This window comes from Hylobates moloch, unplaced genomic scaffold (genome assembly GCF_009828535.3).
Source record: "Hylobates moloch isolate HMO894 unplaced genomic scaffold, HMol_V3 SCAFFOLD_1, whole genome shotgun sequence".
NCBI lineage: Eukaryota > Metazoa > Chordata > Mammalia > Primates > Hylobatidae > Hylobates > Hylobates moloch.
The window spans coordinates 59383695-59407421 of record NW_026652276.1 but is presented as its reverse complement, the minus strand read 5'-3'; the positions used below and the strand labels follow the sequence as shown (position 1 = coordinate 59407421).

Sequence of the window (23727 nt, the reverse complement as noted above, 5' to 3'; positions counted from 1 at the left end):
TGGGTTCACACCATTCTCTTGCCTCAGCCTCCCGGGTAGCTGGGACTACAGGCGCCCACCACCACGCTCGGCTAATTTTTTGTATTTTTAGTAGAGACGGGTTTCACTGTGTTAGCTAGGATGGTCTCCATCTCCTGACCTCGTGATCTGCCTGCCTCAGTCTCCCAAAGGGCTGGGATTATAGGCGTGAGCCACCACGCCTGGCCCAGTTCATTATTCTTAACACTAATCCAGTTCTACTAATGCTTTTCCTTATAAAACACTGTATAGTCATTAATAATTAAATAACAAACTCATTACTGAGTCAACAAACAAAAAACAGTTAATATTCTTTCTTACTTGGTAAAGCGTATTTCCAGATGAGAAGTCAAATATTCTCGTGGGGTAAAGGTATGTTCCCATACCACCATGTTTGGTACATAATTTATAGAGAAGCATAACTCAGAAAGTGCAGTGTGCAATTTATCAAGGCTGAAAAAAACATTAATAAACAGTTAAGTAAAATGTTCAACATGTCATCATAGGCAATACAAAATTAATTTTATAAATATATCAAGCTTTTTTGGAGATAATGCTTAGAGAATTTCACTTTTTAATCTCCTAAACTGAGAAAGTTCAAAACCTTTAAGGTTATAACTAACACATAAGAGCAATATTCTAAAGATGGCATCATTTGTTTCTACCTTTAGGTAGTAACGAATATACTGACTTAATACACAAAGGTAGAGCTTATTCTGCACTCATAAAGATAATCACTTCCAATTCCTGAAGTACTTTCTGTTATGAGAGAAGGAAAGTTGTCTAAGAAAGGGCAATGGCTTGCTCAATTTAGCAAGAAAGTAGGAACTATACTTTAAGCAAAAAATATTTACCCAATTATTACCCACCTACACCTCCCCTGCAAACAATGAAGCAAGCAAAGATCCCTGAATGCTACCTGGTCTGTTATTTCTTTTTTATAATAATGACATTGGGTATGTTCTAATATATCACAAACATGCCAAAATAAAGTCTCCGCTATCTAATTTTAAATAAATTAAAAATTACAGATTGCTTATAATGTACCACACAAAATTTTTTAAACATATAATTGGCCTTCAGTACTTAGTATAAAAAGACAAATATCACCTATTACATATATTTTCTTCCAAAGGCCAAAATCTGTATTTTGATATGAAATAAGCAACTAACAGGTTAATTAAGCTCAGAAATATTTTTAAAAATGGCTGGAAAATGAAGAATATACAATTATTAGCATTTCCTCAGTACTAATGTCATAGAAAAAAATGAAATAAATATTTTACCTGGAGCAAAAAGGTATAATATAAGTGGACACTTACTTGGTCACAACCAGCCTGTTTTTCCTCATGCTCTCAACACCTGGTTTCTCCCTTTCAGGTTCCCCTTTCTTACCAGTCTGCTTTTTTGATTTCTTATTCACTGCTTGACTGATAGTTTTGGCACAATGCTTGGGCAGCAACTAAATTTAGAAAAGAATGAAATCTTACATTACACCAATTACTCTGAGAGCATACTAACTATTCAAGCAAACATTAGCTGAATCCAGGCTATGTTGTAAATATCACAACAATATTAAAAGACAGAAATATAAGTGAGATACAGAGCTTACTTAGCTAGCTTGGGTAATGCACATAGTTTGGTGGAAAACAGAAATGGGTAAATCTTGTGAAGAAACACATCATAGAGTAAATTCATAGATGCTTATTTAAATTACTATTAAAAAGACAAGTAAAACCATACCAGGCAAGCAAGGAATGAAAAAGAACATTTCACTGGAAAGATTAAATGGCCTTTGGAAAAAAACTATGTAAAGATATGATGGTTCAGAGCTGTAGTTAAACTAGTATGTGGTGGAGCATAACGTGTAAGATAAAGTACAGAGGTTTCAACTATTCGGAAGGGCCTTGAATACCAAGCTAGAGGTTAGATTGTAAACTGCAGGCAAAAAGACAGCTACAATTTTTTAAAACAGCCACAGCATGAGGAGACATTTTCTTTTCTTTTCTTTTGAGACAGAGTTTCACTCTTGCTGTCCAGGCTGGAGTGCAATGGCACGATCTCGGCTCACTGCAACCTCTGCCTCCTGGGTTCTCCTGCCTCAGCCTCCTGAGCTGCTGGGACTACAGGTGACTGCCACCACACCCAGCTAATTTTATTTTTATATTTTTAGTAGAGATGGGGTTTTGCCATGTTGGCCAGGCTGGTCTTGAACTCCTGACCTCAGGAGATCCACCTGCCTCAGCCTCCCAAAGTGCTGGGATTACAAGCGTGAGCCACCATGCCTGGCCATGAAGAGATATTTTCTAAGGATAACTCTGATACTGGCAGAAGAAAACACTGAAAAAGGAAAATTATAACAGAGCTGCTAGAAATAGTTCAGACAAGGCATGAAAAAGGCAAGTGTAATAAAAAAAAATTTAATGGGCAGATCTGAGACAGACTTCTGAGATAAAATTGAAAGGATTCAGTAACTTAGACATGTGAAAGCAGCAGGAATCAAGGATGACAGAGGTTTCTACCTAACACATTGTTAAGACCAATAATTAAAAAAAAAAAAAAAAAACACAGGTACAAATAAGAAATAATTGATTTCACTTGACAGGTAATAAAGCAGGCAAATGAGAAATGAGAAATAACATTTTAGGTAGAAGGAGAGCTTCACTGTACATTACAGTAGCCACATGTGAAATGTGCCCAGTCCAAATTCAGCTGTGTTATAAGATAAACACCAGATTTCAAAGATTTAGCATAAAAACTATATAATATTTCATTCATATGATTACATGCTGAAATAATAACATTTTGGGGTATATCGGGTTGAATCAATGTTTTTAAAATTAGCTTTACCTGTTTCTAAGTTTTGTGTATGGCTACTACAAAATTTTAAATCACATATGTGGTTTGCATAGTATCTCCATTGGACAGTGCTGGGCCAAGGAAAGTTATTTAGTCATTATACCTAGACAGTAACTAAAGCCATGGGATTAGTATTTGGGGAAAAAAATGCATAAGAAATTACACTGCATTTGTATTGTGACAAAGGAGTTCCTTCCTAAAATGAAAATTTCTACGGACATTTGCAACTTCAAGAATATTAAAGAGACCAGAGTGTTGAATATTTATAACACTCTTCATAAGAGACGGAGCTACTAGAAAGGCTGGTACATCTTGTCACACCAGATAACAAGAAAGCTCTCAAATGACTATAACGACTCCCACAAGCTGGGCTTCATCCCTGGGATGCAAGGCTGGTTCAACATATGCAAATCAATAAACGTAATCCAGCATATAAACAGAACCAACAACAAAAACCACATGATTATCTCAATAGATGCAGAAAAGGCCTTTGACAAAATTCAACAACCCTTCATGCTAAAAACTCTCCATAAATTAGGTATCGATGGGACGTATCTCAAAATAATAAGAGCTATCTATGACAAACCCATAGCCAATATCATACCGAATGGGCAAAAAACCAGAAGCATTCTCTTTGAAAACTGGCACAAGACAGGGATGCCCTCTCTCACCACTCCTATTCAACATAGTGTTGGAAGTTCTGGCCAGGGCAATCAGGCAGGAGAAGGAAATAAAGGGCATTCAATTAGGAAAAAGAAAGTCAAATTGTCCCTGTCTGCAGATGACATGATTGTATATCTAGAAAACCCCATTGTCTCAGCCCAAAATCTCCTGAAGCAGACAGGCAACTTCAGCAAAGTCTCAGTATACAAAATCAATGTGCAAAAATCACAAGCATTCTTATACACCAATAACAGACAGAGAGCCAAATCATGAGTGAACTGCCATTCACAACTGCTTCAAAGAGAAAAAAATACCTAGGAATCCAACTTACAAGGGACGTGAAGGACCTCTTCAAGGAGAACTACAAACCACTGCTCAATGAAATAAAAGAGAATACAAACAAATGGAAGAACTTTCCATGCTCATGGGTAGGAAGAATCAGTATCGTGAAAATGGCCACACTGCCCAAGGTAATTTAGAGATTCAATGCCATCCCCATCAAGCTACCAATGACTTTCTTCACAGAATTGGAAAAAACTACTTTAAAGTTCATATGGAACCAGAAAAGAGCCCACATTGCCAAGTCAATCCTAAGCCAAAAGAACAAAGCTGGAGGCATCACGCTACATGACTTCAAACTATATTACAAAGCCACAGTAACCAAAACAGCATGGTACTGGTACCAAAACAGAGATATACACCAATGGAACAGAACAGAGCCCTCAGAAATAATGTCGTGTATCTACAACTACCTGATCTTTGACAAATCTGAAAACACAAGCAATGGGGAAAGGATTCCCTATTTAATAAATGGTGCTGGGAAAACTGGCTAGCCATATGTAGAAAGCTGAAACTGGATCCCTTCCTTACACCTTATACAAAAATTAATTCAAGATGGATTAAAGACTTATGTGTTAGACCTAAAACCATAAAAACCCTAGAAGAAAACCTAGGCAATACCATTTAGGACATAGGCATGGGCAAGAACTTCATGTCCAAAACACCAAAAGCAATGGCAACAAAAGCCAAAATTGACAAATGGGATCTCATTAAACTAAAGAGCTTCTGCACAGCAAAAGAAACTACCATCAGAGTGAAGAGGCAACCTAAAGAATGGGAGAAAATTTTTGCAACCTACTCATCTGACAAAGGGCTAATATCCAGAATCTACAATGATCTCAAACAAATTTACAAGAAAAAAACAACCCCATCAAAAAGTGGGCAAAGGATATGAACAGACACTTCTCAAAAGAAGACATTTATGCAGCCAAAAGACACATGAAAAAATGCTCATCATCACTGGCCATCAGAGAAATGCAAATCAAAATCACAATGAGATACTATCTCACACCAGTTAGAATGGTGATCACTAAAAAGTCAGGAAACAACAGGTGCTGGAGAAGATGTGGAGAAATAGGAACACTTTTACACTGTTGGTGGGACTGTAAACTAGTTCAACCATTGTGGAAGTCAGTGTGGCGATTCCTCAAGGATCTAGAACTAGAAAGACCATTTGACCAAGCCATCCCATTACTGGGTATATACCCAAAGGATTATAAAACACGCTGCTATAAAGACACATGCACACGTATGTCTATTGTGGCTCTATTCACAATAGCAAAGACTTGGAATCAACCCAAAGGTCCAACAATGATGGACTGGATTAAGAAAATGTGGCACATATACACCATGAAATACTATGCAGTCATAAAAAATGATGAGTTCATGTCCTTTGTAGGGACATGGATGAAACTGGAAACCATCATTCTCAGTAAACTATCGCAAGGACAAAAAACCAAACACCGCATGTTCTCACTCATAGGTGGGAACTGAACAATGAGAACACATGGACACAGGAAGGGGAACATCACACACTGGGGCCTGTTGTGGGGTGGGGGGAGGGGGGAGGGATAGCATTAGGAGATATGCCTAATGTTAAATGACAAGTTAATGGATGCAGCACACCAACAAGGCAAATGTATACATACGTAACTAACCTGCACGTTGTGCACATGTACCCTAAAACTTAAAGTATAATAATAAATAAATAAATTCTTAAAGTTGGAAAGGAAAAAAAAAAAGACTCCCAGTGCTGATGACGGGGCAATCTGAGCTTCAATCTGAATTATAAGTACAGTGGATTGAAAATCACCAAATATGCTTAATTCCAGTTCTTTTGCAACTTTCAATGAAATAGCAGAATCAGGTGCTAACACTACACACACATAAAAACTACACGTGACTCCTGATTAAAGAACACAAACAGTACGTAGAGTCTTGCCAAAAAGTTTACATCTAAGAAATTATACCTGTTAATGGAGTTTCACAGTAGAGGTATGAGGTTTACTAACAGTGTGGGAACTAAAGAATGGAAAGTAAAACAACTGGCTAAAAGCACATTTTCTTGCCTTCACACACAAATTTCCTATCTGTTGGAAAACGTTTAAATCATTACCTGGTCACTAAGGGTACACTGTTCTGTGCAAATATCAGTGATGAGATTTCGAGCTTGTTTGGCCATTTCATCTAGGAACATATTACATAAGGAAAGGCTGCGATCTCCTATATGATGTCGCTGTGAAGGCAGAATAATAATAATAATAAAACAAGTTATAAAGAAAGTACTTTGAATTAAAAAGACTTCTAAATAGACATGGAAAATTAGGCTAAAGGTACATTCTGCAATAAGAAGTGAGGGTGGGAGATGTTAAAAATTGCTTTTGCCTCTTCTAACAACTAACTCACCATACGGTATTTGAACATAAATGACAAAGTATTTGGTGATTATGAAAGCAATGTATAGCTGGGAGGAGTCTTGAAAAATCAGTATTTTGCTTAACATGAAAAACTATGTATTTAATTTTCAAATTCCACAAAGTCCTATATCCAGTTCTTAAATGTCAAAATATTAAACATATAATGTGAAAGGAAACAGATTTGGAGTACTGTTTCCAATCTTATTTCATTTAATATCTGTGTCTCTATAAATGTACAAATTGTGACACAACTTTGTAATTGTATAAACAGGAAAGAAGAGCTCAAATATTTAAATAAAATGGTGAGAAATCAATTTGGTAATAGAAAGTCCAAGGCATTCAAATCTCTAAAATCAAACCCCACTGCTCCCAGGAAGAGAGAAAAAAAAAAAAGCTGATCATGCATCCATCTCTACAGGATTCTCTTTTTAGTTTTAGTGGGTTGCAATCGTTTGATGGTTTTTTTCTTACCTATGGTAACTGGAATGTTAAGTATAAAACACTGTAAATTTCTGCACTATACATTTGTAATACTTTACAAAGAAATAAAATTTTTAACAGTTTTCCTGCCCTGACCTTCCATAACCATATATGTAGAGCTTACATACAGTATTTCTATGATGAAATAAATGTAAAATACATAAAATATAAAAATACTTCAGCATATAAAATAACTTTTCCTAGATCTATTATGATATCTAATGTATTTTATTTAAAATGCCCTGTAAAACTTTAATAGAAAGTCAAACCAAAAAAAAAAAGATTTACAACCTGATATAATTAAATATTGGTTCACCTTAGGAAAGATTTCAATTAATAAACACTTAGTGTTTTGTTTAATCAAATTCTGACTCCTGAAAGACATAAATCTTCTGCTATTAATTCTTCCTGAAAAAAGAATACTGAATTAAGACTGCTCAAATTTGTTCTTTACAGATACTAACTTACTTAAAATACAAATCTGATTTCACTACTCCCTTTCAATAGCTCAGAAATGCTGAGATGGAGAAAAACTAAGGTTCAACATGTCATACAAATCTCTCTTATTATCCGACCTCTGCCTTTGGCTACGGTGCTGAGAATAAAGTTTAGGAGAACAATGGCAGAAGTAAAGAGACCACTTAGGTAATCCAGGCAAAGATGAACTCCATTTAGAGTACATATGAAGAGTACCGTAAATCTGAACTGTAATAATGACAATAGCAATGGAAAGTAGAGGATGGATTCAAGACATGACATATAAATAGAAGGATTTTATGGGTAATTTAATGAAAAGAAATTTGATGGTGAGGAAACAATAATACATCTCAGGTGTCAAGTTTGGGAGAAAAAATCTATTAAATCTAAAAAATTCATATATCTATTAAAATTGGTGGTATTAATATCCTCATAGGTAGAAATTCTAAAAGTATTCCCTAATAAACTTCCTGTAAGCTAACTTCTGTCTCAAAGTTGGCTTCCCCTGGAATACTGGCATACAATCTGCAACAGATGTTGTCTAATGCTTAAAGAAACTGACCACGACAAGTTCTGCAATTTTAAGCAAAGGGACTAAACACTAAGTTAAATTATAATAAAGAAATACATTATTTAATCTTTATATTCTTATGACAGTTAGAAAATATTTATTCTTTAAAGATTAGAAGAAACACTGAGTACATTTTTCACAGATACTTGGCATCAACAAAACTACCAAGCAGTTCAATTACTCTGCAACTGTGTGTGTATGCACATGCATGTATGTATCCCACAAGTATCAGCAAATCTGGATTTTGCTTAATATATTTATTAACAATTTAGTAATAAGTTAGTGAATCTCTCTGACTTGTTTATGTTTATTCAGTAATCCATAAATTTAATTTTTGAGTCCTTTCCATGACAGTTTAAGAGGAAAATTAAGTATACAAAATCAATTACTATATACATCTTTTCCACAGATATTAATACCTAACCCACCATTTATCTTAAAAAAGGTAATTCCAAGTGACTTTATGGTATGTTCTTATTATACTTATGTTTATTTATCCATATATATATTAAACCTATGTATCTATTCAAGCACTTTTCTGATTCTGCATAGAGATGTATTTGATGGGAAGCTAAGTTAGGTAATTATGACTGTAAATATTTGGTTGGCTACAGGTTTGATCTAGTTTACTTTGCATACCATATAACTCACAGTAGTACACTATAATTACCTCTTCTGGACACAGTTCATGTGTGCAACTCATAAAATGAGTGCAAAGTAGTGGAAATGCAATTGAGTATCTTGATTGAGAGGGTAACTCCAAACACTGTTGAAACATCTTCTCAAAAGCACGACTATAAAAACTATATAAACAAAAATCAGAATCACAAGTTTTATATTTAAAGTTAAGTTTTCTGATATACTACCTTACAGTTAATTTGATTCAAGTGAATGAATGATAACTGGTAGCACTGATTTAAGAAGAGAATATTTTCCCCCAAAGTATCTTTTACACACCAATAATTATCCCAGAGAAATAAAAATACTATTTGTGTAACATTAACAACATTTTAAAAAATAATAAACCATAATCTATGGCCTCTTACATAATCAAATTTCATCAAAGCTAAGTCACTATAAATAGGAAAAAATACCATTATTATGGCTTGGTGTGGTGGCTCACACCTATAATCTCAGCACTTTGGGAGGCCGAGGCAGGTGGATCACTGGAGCCCAGGAGTTTGAGACCAGCCTGGGCAATGTGGCCAAACACTGTCTCTATTTTTAAAAAATAAATAAAAAAAAAAGAGAAATATTATTTTATGAACCACTAAGAAAAAAAAACATTGCCAATTAAATAATCACATGCCATCAATTTTTTTTTTTTTTTAATTTTTTTTAGACGGGGGACACTTCGTTGCCCAGGCTGGAGTGCAGTGGCACAATCACAGTTCACTGCATCCTTAACCTCTTGGGCTCAAGCAATCCTCCATCTCGGCCTCTCATGGTGCTGAAATTACGGGTGTGAGCCATGGCACCCAGCCTGCCATCAGTTTTAATTTGCATCCACATTTAAAGATGTTAAATCTAAATGTGAAAGAATGTGAGTCAATAAAACACTATATATCTTAGAGTAATAAGACAAACAGAAGTAGTAAACATTTCTTTATTTTGGATGTGACAGGCAAAAATAGAATGCAACTATGAAAAAATATAAATATCATTAAAAAGTCAGGAAACAACAGGTGCTAGAGAGGATGTGGAGAAATAGGAACACTTTTACACTGTTGGGGGGACTGTAAACTAGTTCAACCATTGTGGAAGTCAGTGTGGCGATTCCTCAGGGATCTAGAACCAGAAACACCATTTGACCCAGCCATCCCATTACTGGGTATATACCCAAAGGACTATAAATCATGCTGCTATAAAGACACATGCACATGTATGTTTATTGTGGCACTATTCACAATAGCAAAGACTTGGAACCAACCCGAATGTCCAACAACGACAGACTGGATTAAGAAAATGTGGCACATATACACCATGGAATACTATGCAGCCATAAAAAATGATGAGTTCATGTCCTTTGTAGGGACATGGATGAAACTGGAAAACATCATTCTCAGTAAACTATCGCAAGGACAAAAAACCAAACACTGCATGTTCTCACTCATAGGTGGGAATTGAACAATGAGAACTCATGGACACAGGAAGGGGAACATCACACACTGGGGACTGTTGTGGGTTGCGGGGAGTGGGGAGGGACAGCATTAGGAGATATACCTAATGCTAAATGACGAGTTAATGGGTGCAGCAAAACAACACGGCACATGGATACATATGTAACAAATCTGCACATTGTGCACATGTACCCTAAAACCTAAAGTATAATAATAAAAAAAAAGAGAATATGAAAAATGAAGAAAGAAAGAAAAAAAAACAAAACCTATGAGAAGCCATTACTACTATAAAAAAAAAGAAAAAATATAAATAAAATTTAGGTATGACTGAAAATTACAAATTTCAAACATTATTCAAAGTGCTTTTAGTTCCAAGAAAGGGGATAGGACTTTCTAATTGTTGTATTCTTCTTTTAGAATAGGATCCTTTGCATAGCTAAAAATATCTAAACATATAATGTTCCGTGTTCTACCTAAGGTAGACTTTGTGCCAGATAGACAGTAGTCCTGGGCTCCAAATAATCTTAAAAATTCTTGCAAATTTGACCTGTGATGTGTTTAAATCTAAAAAGTATACTTCCTAATGTGTTTCATTATTTCCTTTAAGAGGCATGCTTTCTCTACCTGGTGATTTGAATTTTTTCTGCAATACTGCTAATTCAAGCTTTCCTAACAAACTGCCAAAATCAACACAGATTATTTTCCAAAATAAATACAGTAAGAAGCTTTTCATGATGATCTCTATCCAATACATAGAAACTACTATCACTATCCACTGAGATCACTTCAGCATTTTAGAAATCAAGAGACATACTAGGTTATTCCAGTCCTCTTCCCTAAAGGAAAAAAAGGGCCAAGAAGCAGAAAACAGAGTCGATATTAAACAGCTTGAAGCAAGAATACTTGAGTTTGAATCCTAGCCCCACTGTTATTTATTTATTTATTTATTTATTTATTTATTTATTTATGAGACAGTCTCACTCTGTCACCGAGACTGGAGTGCAGTGGCGTGATCTCGGCTCACTGCAACCTCCGCCTCCCAGGTTCAGGCGATTCTCCTGCTTTAAGCCTCCCAAGTAGCTGGGACTACAGGCACGCACCACCACGTCTGACTAATTTTTGTATTTTCAGTAGAGATGGGGTTTCACTATGTTGACCAGGCTGGTCTCAAACTCCTGACCTCAGGTGATTCACCCACCTTGGCCTCCCAAGTGTTGGGATTATAGGCGTGAGCCATCGCGCCTGGCCACCACACTGTTTATTAATCTGATCACAACCAAGTTGACTTATTCATTCAAAGATTTATTAAATAACTACTATGACAGACACTAACAAAACAAATTATAGCCATTAAGGACCACATTTTCTGGGAGGAAGAGACGGAAGAAAAATAAACTGAGTATAACAAAAAGACTCTAACAGAAAAAGAGGAAAATGAAGCACAATGCAGGAAGTAGTCACCACACCATCTTAATATTAAATTTAACATCATAGAAGTGAAGTTACCAGGCATTTAATTTCCAACACTTGCTCTATTTGACCCTGATCCACAAGATTTCTTTCCCTTTAGTCTAATCATGCAAAGAAGGGCCTTAAGGTAACTTGGAGTGACCGTTTTCAACTCCTCAAAAAAATGTTAAGAAATAAAAGTCCCATCAGTAAGTTGCTCTTTTAGAGAATTAAAAATAGACATAAAATCCCAACTTGGTTAAACTTCTTTTTGTTGGCACATTTAATAAAAGTCCACTATTCCCTTTATTCTTAAGGGTCTATTACTGAACTGTCTTAAGCACTATGCTAACACAAAAACAATCAAGAAACATATATCGCATACTAAAACTTTCAAATCCAGATTTAGAGAAAATTACAACATACCAAAATATGGAGAGATCTGATGTTTCCACCAACATTTCCACCAAGGAATCTACCATTTTTGTATGAAAAATTATTGTATTCATCATCTTTCCAAGTTCTCTGTGATCTGCAAGGCCAAGTGAAGCCTTAGAGACACTAGTATATGCCTATAAAGTACAGAAAAAACAAAAGTTGTTTAGATAGACATAAATGACTTTGGACTTGTCATTTTACAGGGGGGAAAAAGCATCATTGAAAGATATTTAAACTATCTACTGTGACACTGACAGTAACATCTATTGTGTTAGTTGTCTGTAGTGACCCTACCTTGAAATTCCTATCAAGAATTTATTTAGTAAACTGAAATACTAATGGCCATAAAACAGTGTCTAATATATGAGTCATTCACACTGAACCTCAAAGGAACTGAAGTTACCATATCAAAAGTGTAAAACAATTAACTGTCGTATTAACTATACCAAAAGAAATCTTCAACCTAATTTAAGAGACTAAACACACACAGGAAGCAATCAGATAAAACTAAGTACTGCACATGTTGATTCAATGAGGTTTTAGAGTATACTGATTCACTAAAAACTGGATCATATAATACACTGTATTAATTTGACAAATTCTAGAAAAGTACTGAAGATAGTAAAAATTGGTGTAGTTTGGCCAAAAAAGTGATACAACTAAATGAAAATCATTAAGATAGGTCGTGGGGAAAAAAATTCTACAACTGGGATACCAAATCACAAAAAGCAGATCATGTCCATGGATAGGGGACATTTCAGAAGGGCAGAGAGTAAGAATAGAAGGGGTGCCTACAGAATAAATACTGTTTGTTATGGCTAGAGTTTGAGTGCAAAGAAGAGAAGGTTAACAGTAAAACATGAGATTCAACCAGATCGTGAACAGCCTGTATACCACGTTAAAGAATTTAAACTTTTTAGTGAAGCACTAAGGGTTCTATGTGGTGGCCAGTTTTTGTTTTAGAAAGATTACTCTGTATAGTGAGGAAAATAGGGAAGCATGACTGGGGAAGGGAAAGGAAGCAGAAATCTATTAGAAGGCAGTAGTGGCAATAAGATGGCATTACAATGTTCTGGTTTCAAGTAATGGTAGTTTAAAAGAGTTTACTCTGGGAAATAATTAGATATAGTGGGAAATAGAAGAATTATAGATGATGATCAGGATTTTGGCTGTTGGGAGATAACTCCTGCATGGGTCTCATGCTCCCACACATCTTGCTGGGTATGTCAAGAAGGCAAAGCCTGAGTCACTCATTCTCTAGACCACTTCTTAGGGTTATACTTGCAGCTATCAAATTTGAGGGATGAGGTAATGTCTCCCTTCGAACAAAGAGCAAGTATGCTTATGGCTGATGATAAAATAGAGGGTTCCTCAAATTTAGTGTTCCTTATCTGCAACACAAACAGACTGCATGCACAGAATTCATTTTGGCTCCTCTGTACCACACCTGCAGAGCTTAGGGAAATAGCAGAAATAATGCATATATGCTGATGCCTATGCTGCTTTCTGTGCAGTGAATGAAGTCTTTTGTCTCTTGTCGCTGACCCAGGAGCTCCATATCTTCTTGCCAGCATCCATGAAATAGTAAGAGAGTAAATTATCACCTTTTAAGTAGGATAAAAATTAAATCTCAAACCCTACCATGGCAAGGGACCAATAGGTGGATGATGTTACTACTCAATGAGACAGTGACACCACAAAGGAGACTTTTGTATTTTGTTGTTTTTGTCTACCAGAAAAGAAGAAGGAATGAGGAAGAATGATGTCAATATTCTGATGACAAAATATACTTGACATTTATCACAAACTAAGCCTAAGGAGTTTTACTTACCATTTATCAGCTTTAGAGTATAAACAGGAATTAGCTATAGCTGTGGCCATGAATTCAATAAAGAGTTCCATTAATCATCCCACATTTTTAAAAAGCAGAATTTACTCCTCTCATCAGAACATGGGACATTCTCCAGGAGAGACCGTATGTTAGGCCACAAAACAAAGTTCAACAAATTCAAAAAATTGAAATCATATCAAGTATCTTCTCTGACCACAGTGCAATAAAACTAGAAATCAACAAGAGGAACTTTGGAAACTAACACATGGAAATTAAACAATATGCTCCTGAACAATGTAGAAATTAAGGAAATAAAAAATTTACTGAAACACATAAAAATAGAAACACGATATACCAATACCTATTAAATACAGCAAAAACAGCAGTCAAGAGGAAAGTTTATAGCAATAAACACTCATATTAATAAAGTAGAAAGACCAAATAACCTAATAATGTACCTTAAACTTCGGAAACTAACACATGGAAATTAAACAATATGCTCCTGAACAATGCAGAAATTAAGGAAATAAAAAATTTATTGAAAGAAATAAAAACAGAAACATGATATACCAAAACCTATGGGATACAGCAAAAGCAGTAGTTAAGAGGAAAGTTTATAGCAATAAACACCTACATTAATAAAGCAGAAAGACCAAATAACCTAATAATGTACCTTAAAGAACTAAAAAAGCAAGAATAAACCAAACCCAAAGTTAGCAGGAGATAATAAAGATCAGAGCAGAAATAAAGAAAATTGAGACTAAAAAGAATACAAAATATCAACAAAATAAAAAGTCAGTTCTTTGGAAAAATAAAATTGACAAACCTTTAGCTAAATTAAGTAAGAAAAAAAGAAAGAGGACCCCAAAAAAATCAGAAATAGAAAAGGAGACATTACAACTGATACCAAAAACTTCCAAGGATTAGAGATTATGAGCAACTATATGTCAAAGCACTGGAGAACCGACATGAAATGGATACATTCCTAGACACATACATCCTACCAAGAAGAAACAGAAAACCTGAAAGGACCAGTAATAAGTAATGAGATAGAGGCAGTAATAAAAAGTCTCCCATGAGAGAAAAGCCTGGGACCTGATGGTTTCACTGCTGAATTCCAGCAAATATTTAAAGAACTAATACCAATTCTACTCAAACTGTTCCAAATAATTGAGGAGGATGGAATACTTTCAAATACTCATTCTATGAGGCCAGCATTACCCTGATACCAAAACCAGACAAAGACACAAAACTACAGGAAAAGAAACTACAGGACATCATCACTTATGAACATAGATGCAAAAATGCTGAACAAAATACTAGCACACAGAATTCAACAACACACTGAAAATATCATGATCCAGTGAGATAAATACAAGATGGTTCAACATATGCACATAAGGACAAAACTGTATAATTTTAATAGATGCTGAAAATGCATTCATAAGATTCAACATCTCTTCATAATAAAAACTCTTAACAAACTAGGTATGGAAGAAAACATAGCTCTTAAAAAACTAGGTATGGAAGAAAACATACCTCTTAACAAACTAGGTATGGAAGAAAACAATAAAGGCCATAGATGATGAACCCACAGCTAGCAACACACTGAATCGGGGAAAACTGAAAGCATTTCCTCTGAGATTTGGAACAATACAAGGATGCCTGCTTTCAACACTTTTATTCAACACAGGACTGGAAGTCCTAGCCAAAGAAATTAGACAAAAGACATAAATAACAGGCATCCGAACTGGAAAACAAGTCATCAAATTGTCCTTATCTGAAGAAAATATGATATTGTATTTACAAAAACCTAAAGACTCTATTAAAACTGATCAACCAATTCAGTTTCATGACATAAACTCAACATACAAAAATCAGAGGCATTTCCATGGGTCAACAGCAAACACACTGAAAAAGAAATAAAAAAATCTCATTTACAATAGCTACCAAAAAAAAAAGCCTACGAATAAACTTAACCAAAATGTGAAAGATCTCTACAATGAAAGCTATAAACACTGATGAAGGAAACTGAAGAAGACACAAAGAGATAAAAAGATATCTCATGTGCATGAATTGGAAGAATTGATATTGCTAAACATACCACCCAAAGTGATCTACAGATTCAATGAACTATCTATCTAAATACCAATGACATTCTTTACAGAAACAGAAAAAATAAATCCTAAAATTCATATGGAACAAACAACAACAAAAAAACTAGAAGAGCCAAATCAATCCTGAAAAGTACAATCCAAAAAGTACAAAGCAGGAGGAATCACATTACTGATCGCAAAATCTACTACAAAGCGATAGTAATCAAAACAGTATGGTGTTGGCATAAAAGCAGATACAAATATCAATGAAACGCAATGCAGAACCCAGAAATAAATCCACACATTTACTATTAGCTCATTTCCAACAAAAGTGCCAAGAATATACATTGGGGAAAGGACAGTCTCTTCAATAAATTGTGCTGAGAAAACTGGGTATCTACATGTAAAAGAATGAAACTAGACCTCTATCTCTCATCATATAAAAAAATCAAATCAAAATGAATTAAAGACTTAAATGTAAGACCTGAAACTATGACACTACTAGAAGAAAACACTGGTGAAACATGCCAGAATATTGGTCTGGTCAAAGATTTCTTGAGCTAGACCTCAAAAGCCACAGGGAACAAAAGCAAAAAAATGGATAAATAGGATCACATTAAGCTAAAAAGCTCCTGAACAACAAAGAAGGAAACAATCAGCACAGTGAAGAGACCACCTATAGAATGAGAGAAAATATCTACAAACTATTCAAAAGACAAGGCATAACAATCAGAATATATAAGGAACTCAAATAGCCTAATAGCAAAAACAAAACAAAACAAAAAAAAGCCTGGTTTAAAAAATGGGCAAAAGAGCTAAACAGACATTTCTCAAAAGAAGACATACTGGTGGCCAACAGATATATTTTTAAACCGCTCACCATCAGAGAAATGCAAATTAAAACCACAATGAGACATCATCTCACCCCAGTTAAAAAGGCTATTATCAAAAAACAGAAAATAAATGCTAACGAGGATGTGGAGACAGGGGAACTCTCATATACTGCAGGTGGGAATGTGAATTAGTAGAGCCGCTATTGAAAACAGTAGTGTCTGAGGTTCCTCAAAAATTTAAAAATAGATCCAGCAATCATACTGCTGGGTATATATCCAAAAGAGAGGAAATCAACATACTGAAGAAGTATTTGCACTCCTATGTTTATTGCAGCAATAAGTCACAATCGTCAAGATATGGAACTCAACCCAAGTGTCTATCAATAGATAAATGGTAAATAAATACACAATGGAATATTATTATGCCATAAAAAATGAAATCCTGTCTGTTGCAACAACATAGATGGAACTGGAAGAAATTATGTTAAGTGAAATAAGCCAGGCACAGAAAAACAAATGTCACATGTTCTTACTCCTAAGTGGACGCTAAATAAATTGATCTCATGGAGGCAGAGAGTAGTATGATGGTTATAAGAGGCTGAGTAGGGAAGGGAGGAAGTGGGAATCAAGAAGGATTGGTTAATGGGTACAAAAGTACAGTTAGGAGGAAAAAGAACTAGTATAGCACAATGGGGCAACTATAGTTAATAATTTTCTGCATCTTTCAAAATAACCAGAAGAGTAGATTTGGAATGTTTCCAATACGATGATATGTGTTTGCGGTGATGAAATATTCCCACTACCCAGATTTGTTCATTATACACTGTATGCTTGTATCAAAATATCACATGTACCCCATAAATATGTACAACTATTATGTATTCATAAAAATTTTAAATTAAAAAAATTAAATCAGAATTTAAAGAACATTGTGAAAACAAATTCAGAAGAAATGGATGGTAACAAAACAAGATAATGATTTAACTGCTTGACAACAATGGGGGGAGAAACATGTTAAAAAAGAATAGGTTTAAGTAAAAGAATATGAACAACTTGAATAAATTAGAAGACAGACGAGAAAAGATATTTGAAAGAGCAACTAAAAATGCTTAAGGGACTGATGGAATACACAACAGCATGAGATCACTTAGGAAGTAGAAAAGAATGACAAAAATACAGAGAGAATTCTTAAGAGTAGGAAAAGGACAGAGAAAGATGAAAGTGACCTATAAAAAAGCAACGACCGTAAAACCAAACTAAATAGGACACCAGTGAAGGCACAAAGTACACTACTAAAATTCTCCCAAAGGCTTATTCTTCTGGTCTGCTCTACTCAACCACTACTGGCTATCTATAGAACTCTTTACCACTCTCTGGCCATGTGGTTTTACCTAACAATTCTTGTACATCTACCTGAAACCAAAGGTCAGTGATCAAAGTCAGATCATTCATAGTTCTTGTGAATATTTTCCCCTTCTTACAGTAATATTTTATACTCAAAAGTCTCTTTACTTGCTCTTTACTCATTGTTTGTCCTTTTCTTTTTCCTATTCAAAGCAATTTTAACTTGAAAAATGCTTTATCCCTTCTAAGATTGAAATTAACTGATAAACATATTCTATGAAATCTCTTAATCTTTCAGATTTTCAGCTATTTTTTACATTTTTTATGCTTTGTCTCCATAGCTAGATTATAAAATCCTCAAAAGATGAATGTGCTATTTTTCTACAGGTTATATAATACTGCTCAGTATTTTATCTTCTGTACCCTACAGTCTAATCTATAGGCTTGGAACTTTCACCTTTGAGCTGCTCTTCAACACCTATGTAAACCTTCTAGATTCTGGACCCTGCCTGCTACCTTGCACTTTTGTTCTCTACTTCTAGTGAATACTTCTCTGGCTTAGTGTTATGTCCCATTCTTTCCTTCCTTTGTATGCATTTTCCTGTTGTCACTAAAAAAAAAAAAAAAAACAACAAAAAACAAAACAAAAAAAATGGTCTGTATGCAGTAGAAAGGGTCTGAGTGACTGCATGTTCTAAACGTGGTTAACAGCAATGTTATGCATTGAATTGTATCCCCGAAAAAAAGATGTGCTTAAATCTAACCCCCAGTACCTCAGAATGTGACCTTATTTGGAATTAGGGTCTTTACAGAGCTAAGCACATAAAAATGAGGTCATTTGAATGGGACCTAATCAAATATAACTGGTAGCCCTATAAAAAGGGAAAATTTGAACATGAAATATGCAAAGAGGAAAAATTATGTGAAGAAACACACGGAGAATGCCTTTAGAGTAATGCAACTACAAGCAAGGAACAACAAAGATTACCAGCAAATCACCAGAAGCTAGGAGAGAGAGATTGAAGAGGTTCTCCCTTGCAGTCCTTGAAACAAACCAACCCTGCCAACACCTTGCTTTCAGACTGCCAGCCTTCAGAACTATGAAATAATACATTTCTGTTGTTTAAGCCATCTAGTTGGTACTTTGCTATGGCAGCCCTAGGAAATCAATACAAGTAGGTATAGATTACATGAAAAAAATCACATAGCTAGCTAATAATGCTCTTACAAAAATCTTACAAAAACTTAAAAAATCTACACATAGGAATAATCAGGTCTATATTCTTCATGTTCACTCAATGCTTTTTATTTTGCTGTGATTGAAAAAGGCTAAAATTCTCACGTGAATACTTCAAATGTAAAGGTGCATTTGAAATGCATCTAAATCTCTAAAATTCTCTGAGCCCAAGTATTGGTTTAGGCACTCCCATAAACCAAAAACAGGAGATTGAAGCAGTTCAAGCTTTGTGACAATGACTTTCAAAGTTTTAAACATGTATATCCTTTGGCAGAGGAAATTCCACTTCTTTTTTTACATTACAAGTTCTACTTCTGTATTGTTTCATCGCCTTTTTAAAAACAAAGAGGTGTCAATTTTAAAACTTTATTTGTAATAAGAAAATAACCTATAATATATACACATTTAATATTTTGGGATGCTGGTATTTCAAGTGTACTTCCCTGATCTCCCACTAACTGGTAAGTTATTTAATGCTTTTATTTATAAAAGTCTTCATTTCTAAAAATAAGCTCCCTAGAGAATACAGAACAAACAAGAGAAAAGTGCTCATGCATTTTGAGGTTGCAAGGAAAGAACCTAAGAAAAGCAAAAGCACCTCAGAGTACTAAGCAGACCGCCAGAAAAGTATGGTCATCCTGAGAGTCATTCCTGAGACTGTATCCATCTAAAAATAGCTTCCACAAACAAATACTTCTTATATTTTCTCTTTTTAATTAAACAAATAGAAATTTTATTTATTTATTTTTAATAGCAAAACAGGCCAGGCACTGTGGCTCATGCCTATAATCCCGGCACTTTGGGAGGCTGAGGTGAGAAGATCACTGAGGCCAGGAGTCTGAGATCAGCCTGGACAACATAGCAAGATTCAGTCTCTAAAAACTTTTCTTTTAATTAGCTGGTGTGGTGGCTTGCACCTATAGTCCCAGCTATTCAGGAGGCTGATGTGGGAGCACTGCCTGAACTTACGAGCCTGAGGTTACAGTGAGCTATAACCATACCACTGCACTCTAGCCTGGGTGACAGGGCAAGACCTTGCCTCTAAAATATAAATAAATAAGTAAATATTTTTTTAAAAAGACAAAAATAAACAGCAAAACAGTACATAGTACTATCTAATTTACTTGTTTGAACATCTAAAAAAATATAGGCCAGTTATTAAAAGTGAGTATTTCTGGAGAATGAACTGGGAAAGGGGCAAACTGAATGTTTTGACTTCACAATGAGTCAAATGACTATATTATGATATAATGACTATTATCATTTAAAAATATACAGATTTTTAGAACATGCAGATTATTGAGAACACTGGGCCATTTTCCCATAATTACTTAAAATATTTACAGGGCAACTAATTTTTATCATTAAGGTTACAGTATACACCAAGGTGTTAGGCTTGCATTCTTAATGCCTTTAGGAACTATTTATATGAGACTTATATATTAAATGAACACTCTAAGTCTAATAATATTTATTTGTTTGTCAGAAAATGGAAGTTTTTGGTACAGATCGTGGTGGTAAACTATGGCCTGTGGGCTACCTGCTTGTTTTTATAAATAGTTTTACTGGAATACAGCCATGCCCATTAAGTTATGTATTGTCTACAGGTGCTCTCACACTGCAATGGCAGAGTGCAATCATGATGACGGAGACTATATGGCTGCAAGCCTAAAATTTTTTATCAGCTGTTTCTTTATTAAAAAAAAGTTTGCTGATGCCCATAGTAGATTTTAAATATTTTCTCAGAAAAGATTTTGTGCTTTCACTTTAGAATCAAATATTTGAATCAGGATAATCAAGAGAGATTGGGATTTAAATTTTCAGATATTTTAAAATTATAATAATCTATTCAAAAACTCATATATTGGCTTAAGTTATTAATATATTTATCCAAGTTTAATAATTAGTACAAAATGTTTCTTTTATGGTTAATTATACAAAAGAAATATTTTCGATAGGTATATAACAATGACTACTTTATAGTTCTGTTATAAAATTTTTCATGTTAACTAAAATAACAAAACAGAATGACAATAAAAGGTTATTCTTACCTGTAACCTAAACCAATCTAATCTCATTCCTCTGAAATCAAATACTTCCCCATCTTCAACTGTAGTAGTAGAAAAAAAAAGATCACAAAGCAAATTAATGTTTTCACAATCTATAAGCCCATTTTAAATTTTAAGAGCTAACACAATTCTACTTCTGAGTATAGCTAAAAGAATTAAAGCCAGGGTCTTAAAGAGATACATGTACACCCATGTTCAGAGAAGAATTATTCAAAACAGTCAAAGGTAGAAGCAACTTAAATTTCCATTGATAGATGAATGAATAAACAAAATGTAGTACCTAAATACAATGGAGGCCGGGAGCAGTGTCTCATGCCTGTAATCCCAGCACTTTGGGAGGCCGAGGCAGGTGGGTTACCTAAGGGTCAGGAATTTGAGACTAGCCTGGCCAACGTGGTGAAACCCCATCTCTACTAAAAATACAAAAATTAGCTGGGTGTGGTGGTGTGTGCTTGTAGTCCCAGCTACTCGGGAGACTAAGGTGGGACAATTTCTTGAACCCGGGAGGCAGAGGTTGCAGTGAGCCGAGATTGCACCACAGCACTCCAGCCTGGGCAACAGAGCGGGACCAGGTCTCAAAAACAAAATAAATAAATATCATGGACTATTATTCTGCTAAAAAAGAAAGGAAATTCTGACACATGCTACTATGGCTGAATTTGAGGACATTAAGCCTAGTGAAATTAGCCAGTCACAGAAAGACAAATACTCTGTAATTCCACTTATATGAGGTATCTAGAGTATTCATGCTCACAGAAACAGAAAGTTGAATGGAGGTTGCCAGGGGCTAGCAGGAAAGGAAAATGGCACACTGTTGTCCAATAATCATTAAAAGAATTTGTTTTGCAAGATGAAAATGTTTTGGAGATTGGTTGTACAACAATATAAATATACTTAACACTACTGAACTATACACTCAAAAGTGGTTAAGATGGTCAATTTTATGTGTATTTTACAATTAAAAATAAAAACATTTTAAAATTTAAGAGTGAAGACAGTGAAACAATTCTCAAATCCTGTAAAGATGATGATAAAGGAGACAGTTGTGCTAAGGGAAGTAAAGCCTTTTCTCCTAAGCTCTCTGACTCTCGGTGTGCTTACATGTCAATTTACAGGAGTTTCAATGGAATTTGAGAGCTCCTACGAATAGAAACTTTGGACAGCATGCTGAAGTTCCACAAAATAACTCTATATAAACCAAATATCACCAGAAAAAATTATTTTAGTTTCATTACTTAGATGTGGTAGCAATAAAGATTGAACTAAGAAAAATGTTTATATATTTATTACTCAGAAGTTTTCAAGGTTTCTGATATCCTTTATTAAAAGACTACAAAACTAAAACACACTATGAATCCACTAGAATGGAGTGTCAAATAATTGCAAGGTGATTATATGACATCAATTTTTGAGATTGACAGATTTGAGCTCAAATTCCTACTCTTGCTTAATAGCTATTAGAGCTTGGCAAATTATGCTCAATAACTGAGAGGTTAACCCTCAAACCCAGAGTTTCCAAATCTGTCAAAAGTAATAACAGTGTTGAAAAAAGAATGTGGAGTAAATGGGATAATATATATGTAAAGTGCCTGGCACAGACTAAACATTTTATAAATGGCATTAAATATTGTTATTGGTATGCTTGGACCAAATATATGATTTGCTACAAAATGCAAATGTTTTATCGTTTTTGTTACAAAATGCTTTTTTTCCTGCTTAACTAGAAATATAAAACTGTAATTATTATTTTTGTAAATAGCATCACAAACCCATTTTGGAAATCTTTGCTTCAGAGAACAAAATTAAGATTAAAGATAATAGATCATTAGCCAAATTAATTGGTAAATTATCTTCTTAATAATCAAGTTTGAAAATCTCATTAGAAGAAAATATGCTTTTATTTAAAAGGCTTATTACCTTGTTTTACACTTAGGGAAGTCATAGTGTTAACAAAAGAGGACATGATGATTGATTCATCTTCAGGACAAACAGAAAGATTCTGAAAAACAAACAAAAAGTAACGTTAAAAACATCTAGTTGGGAAACAACTCAGGTCTATCAATTAGTGGATGGATAAACAAGCTGGTATACCCATACCATGGAATATTTTTCAGTAATAAAAAAGAAATGAAATTTTAACACACACCGTAACATGCATCTCAAAACCATTACGTTAAGTGAAAGAAATAAAAAATAAATAATTTTGTGTAAAAAAGTACCTTTTTCATACACTATATAGGAAAATTTATATGAAAAAGTATTTTTAAGGCGAAAGTATAGTGACAAACACCAGTTGCTGTCAGGGGCTTATGAAAGAATGATAAAGGTGTACCATAAGGGTGTATAAGTAAACTTTTAAAGGTGTTGGAAAAGCTCTGTCTTGAATATGGTGATGGTAATAGTTGCACAAATGTATACAGCTACCAAAATTTACAACATGCACTGAAAATGAATGATTTTTGTTGTGTGTATGTTAGGCCTCAATA

General features: G+C 34.5%; 1 protein-coding gene across 4 annotated transcripts in view; it reads right to left on the bottom strand.

The window, feature by feature from the left end:
* NCKAP1 (NCK associated protein 1) overlaps nt 1-23727 on the bottom strand; it is a 117004-nt gene that overhangs the window by 34335 nt on the left and 58942 nt on the right. For all 4 annotated transcript variants that reach the window (XM_032755210.2, XM_032755211.2, XM_032755212.2 and 1 more), the window contains 7 exons: nt 23159-23240; nt 21224-21282; nt 11820-11965; nt 8495-8627; nt 5996-6115; nt 1341-1480; nt 340-471 (listed from right to left, as the gene is read on the bottom strand). In XM_032755210.2, coding sequence (XP_032611101.1) covers nt 340-471; nt 1341-1480; nt 5996-6115; nt 8495-8627; nt 11820-11965; nt 21224-21282; nt 23159-23240 — 812 coding nt within the window. The remainder of the gene's footprint in view (nt 1-339; nt 472-1340; nt 1481-5995; nt 6116-8494; nt 8628-11819; nt 11966-21223; nt 21283-23158; nt 23241-23727) is intronic.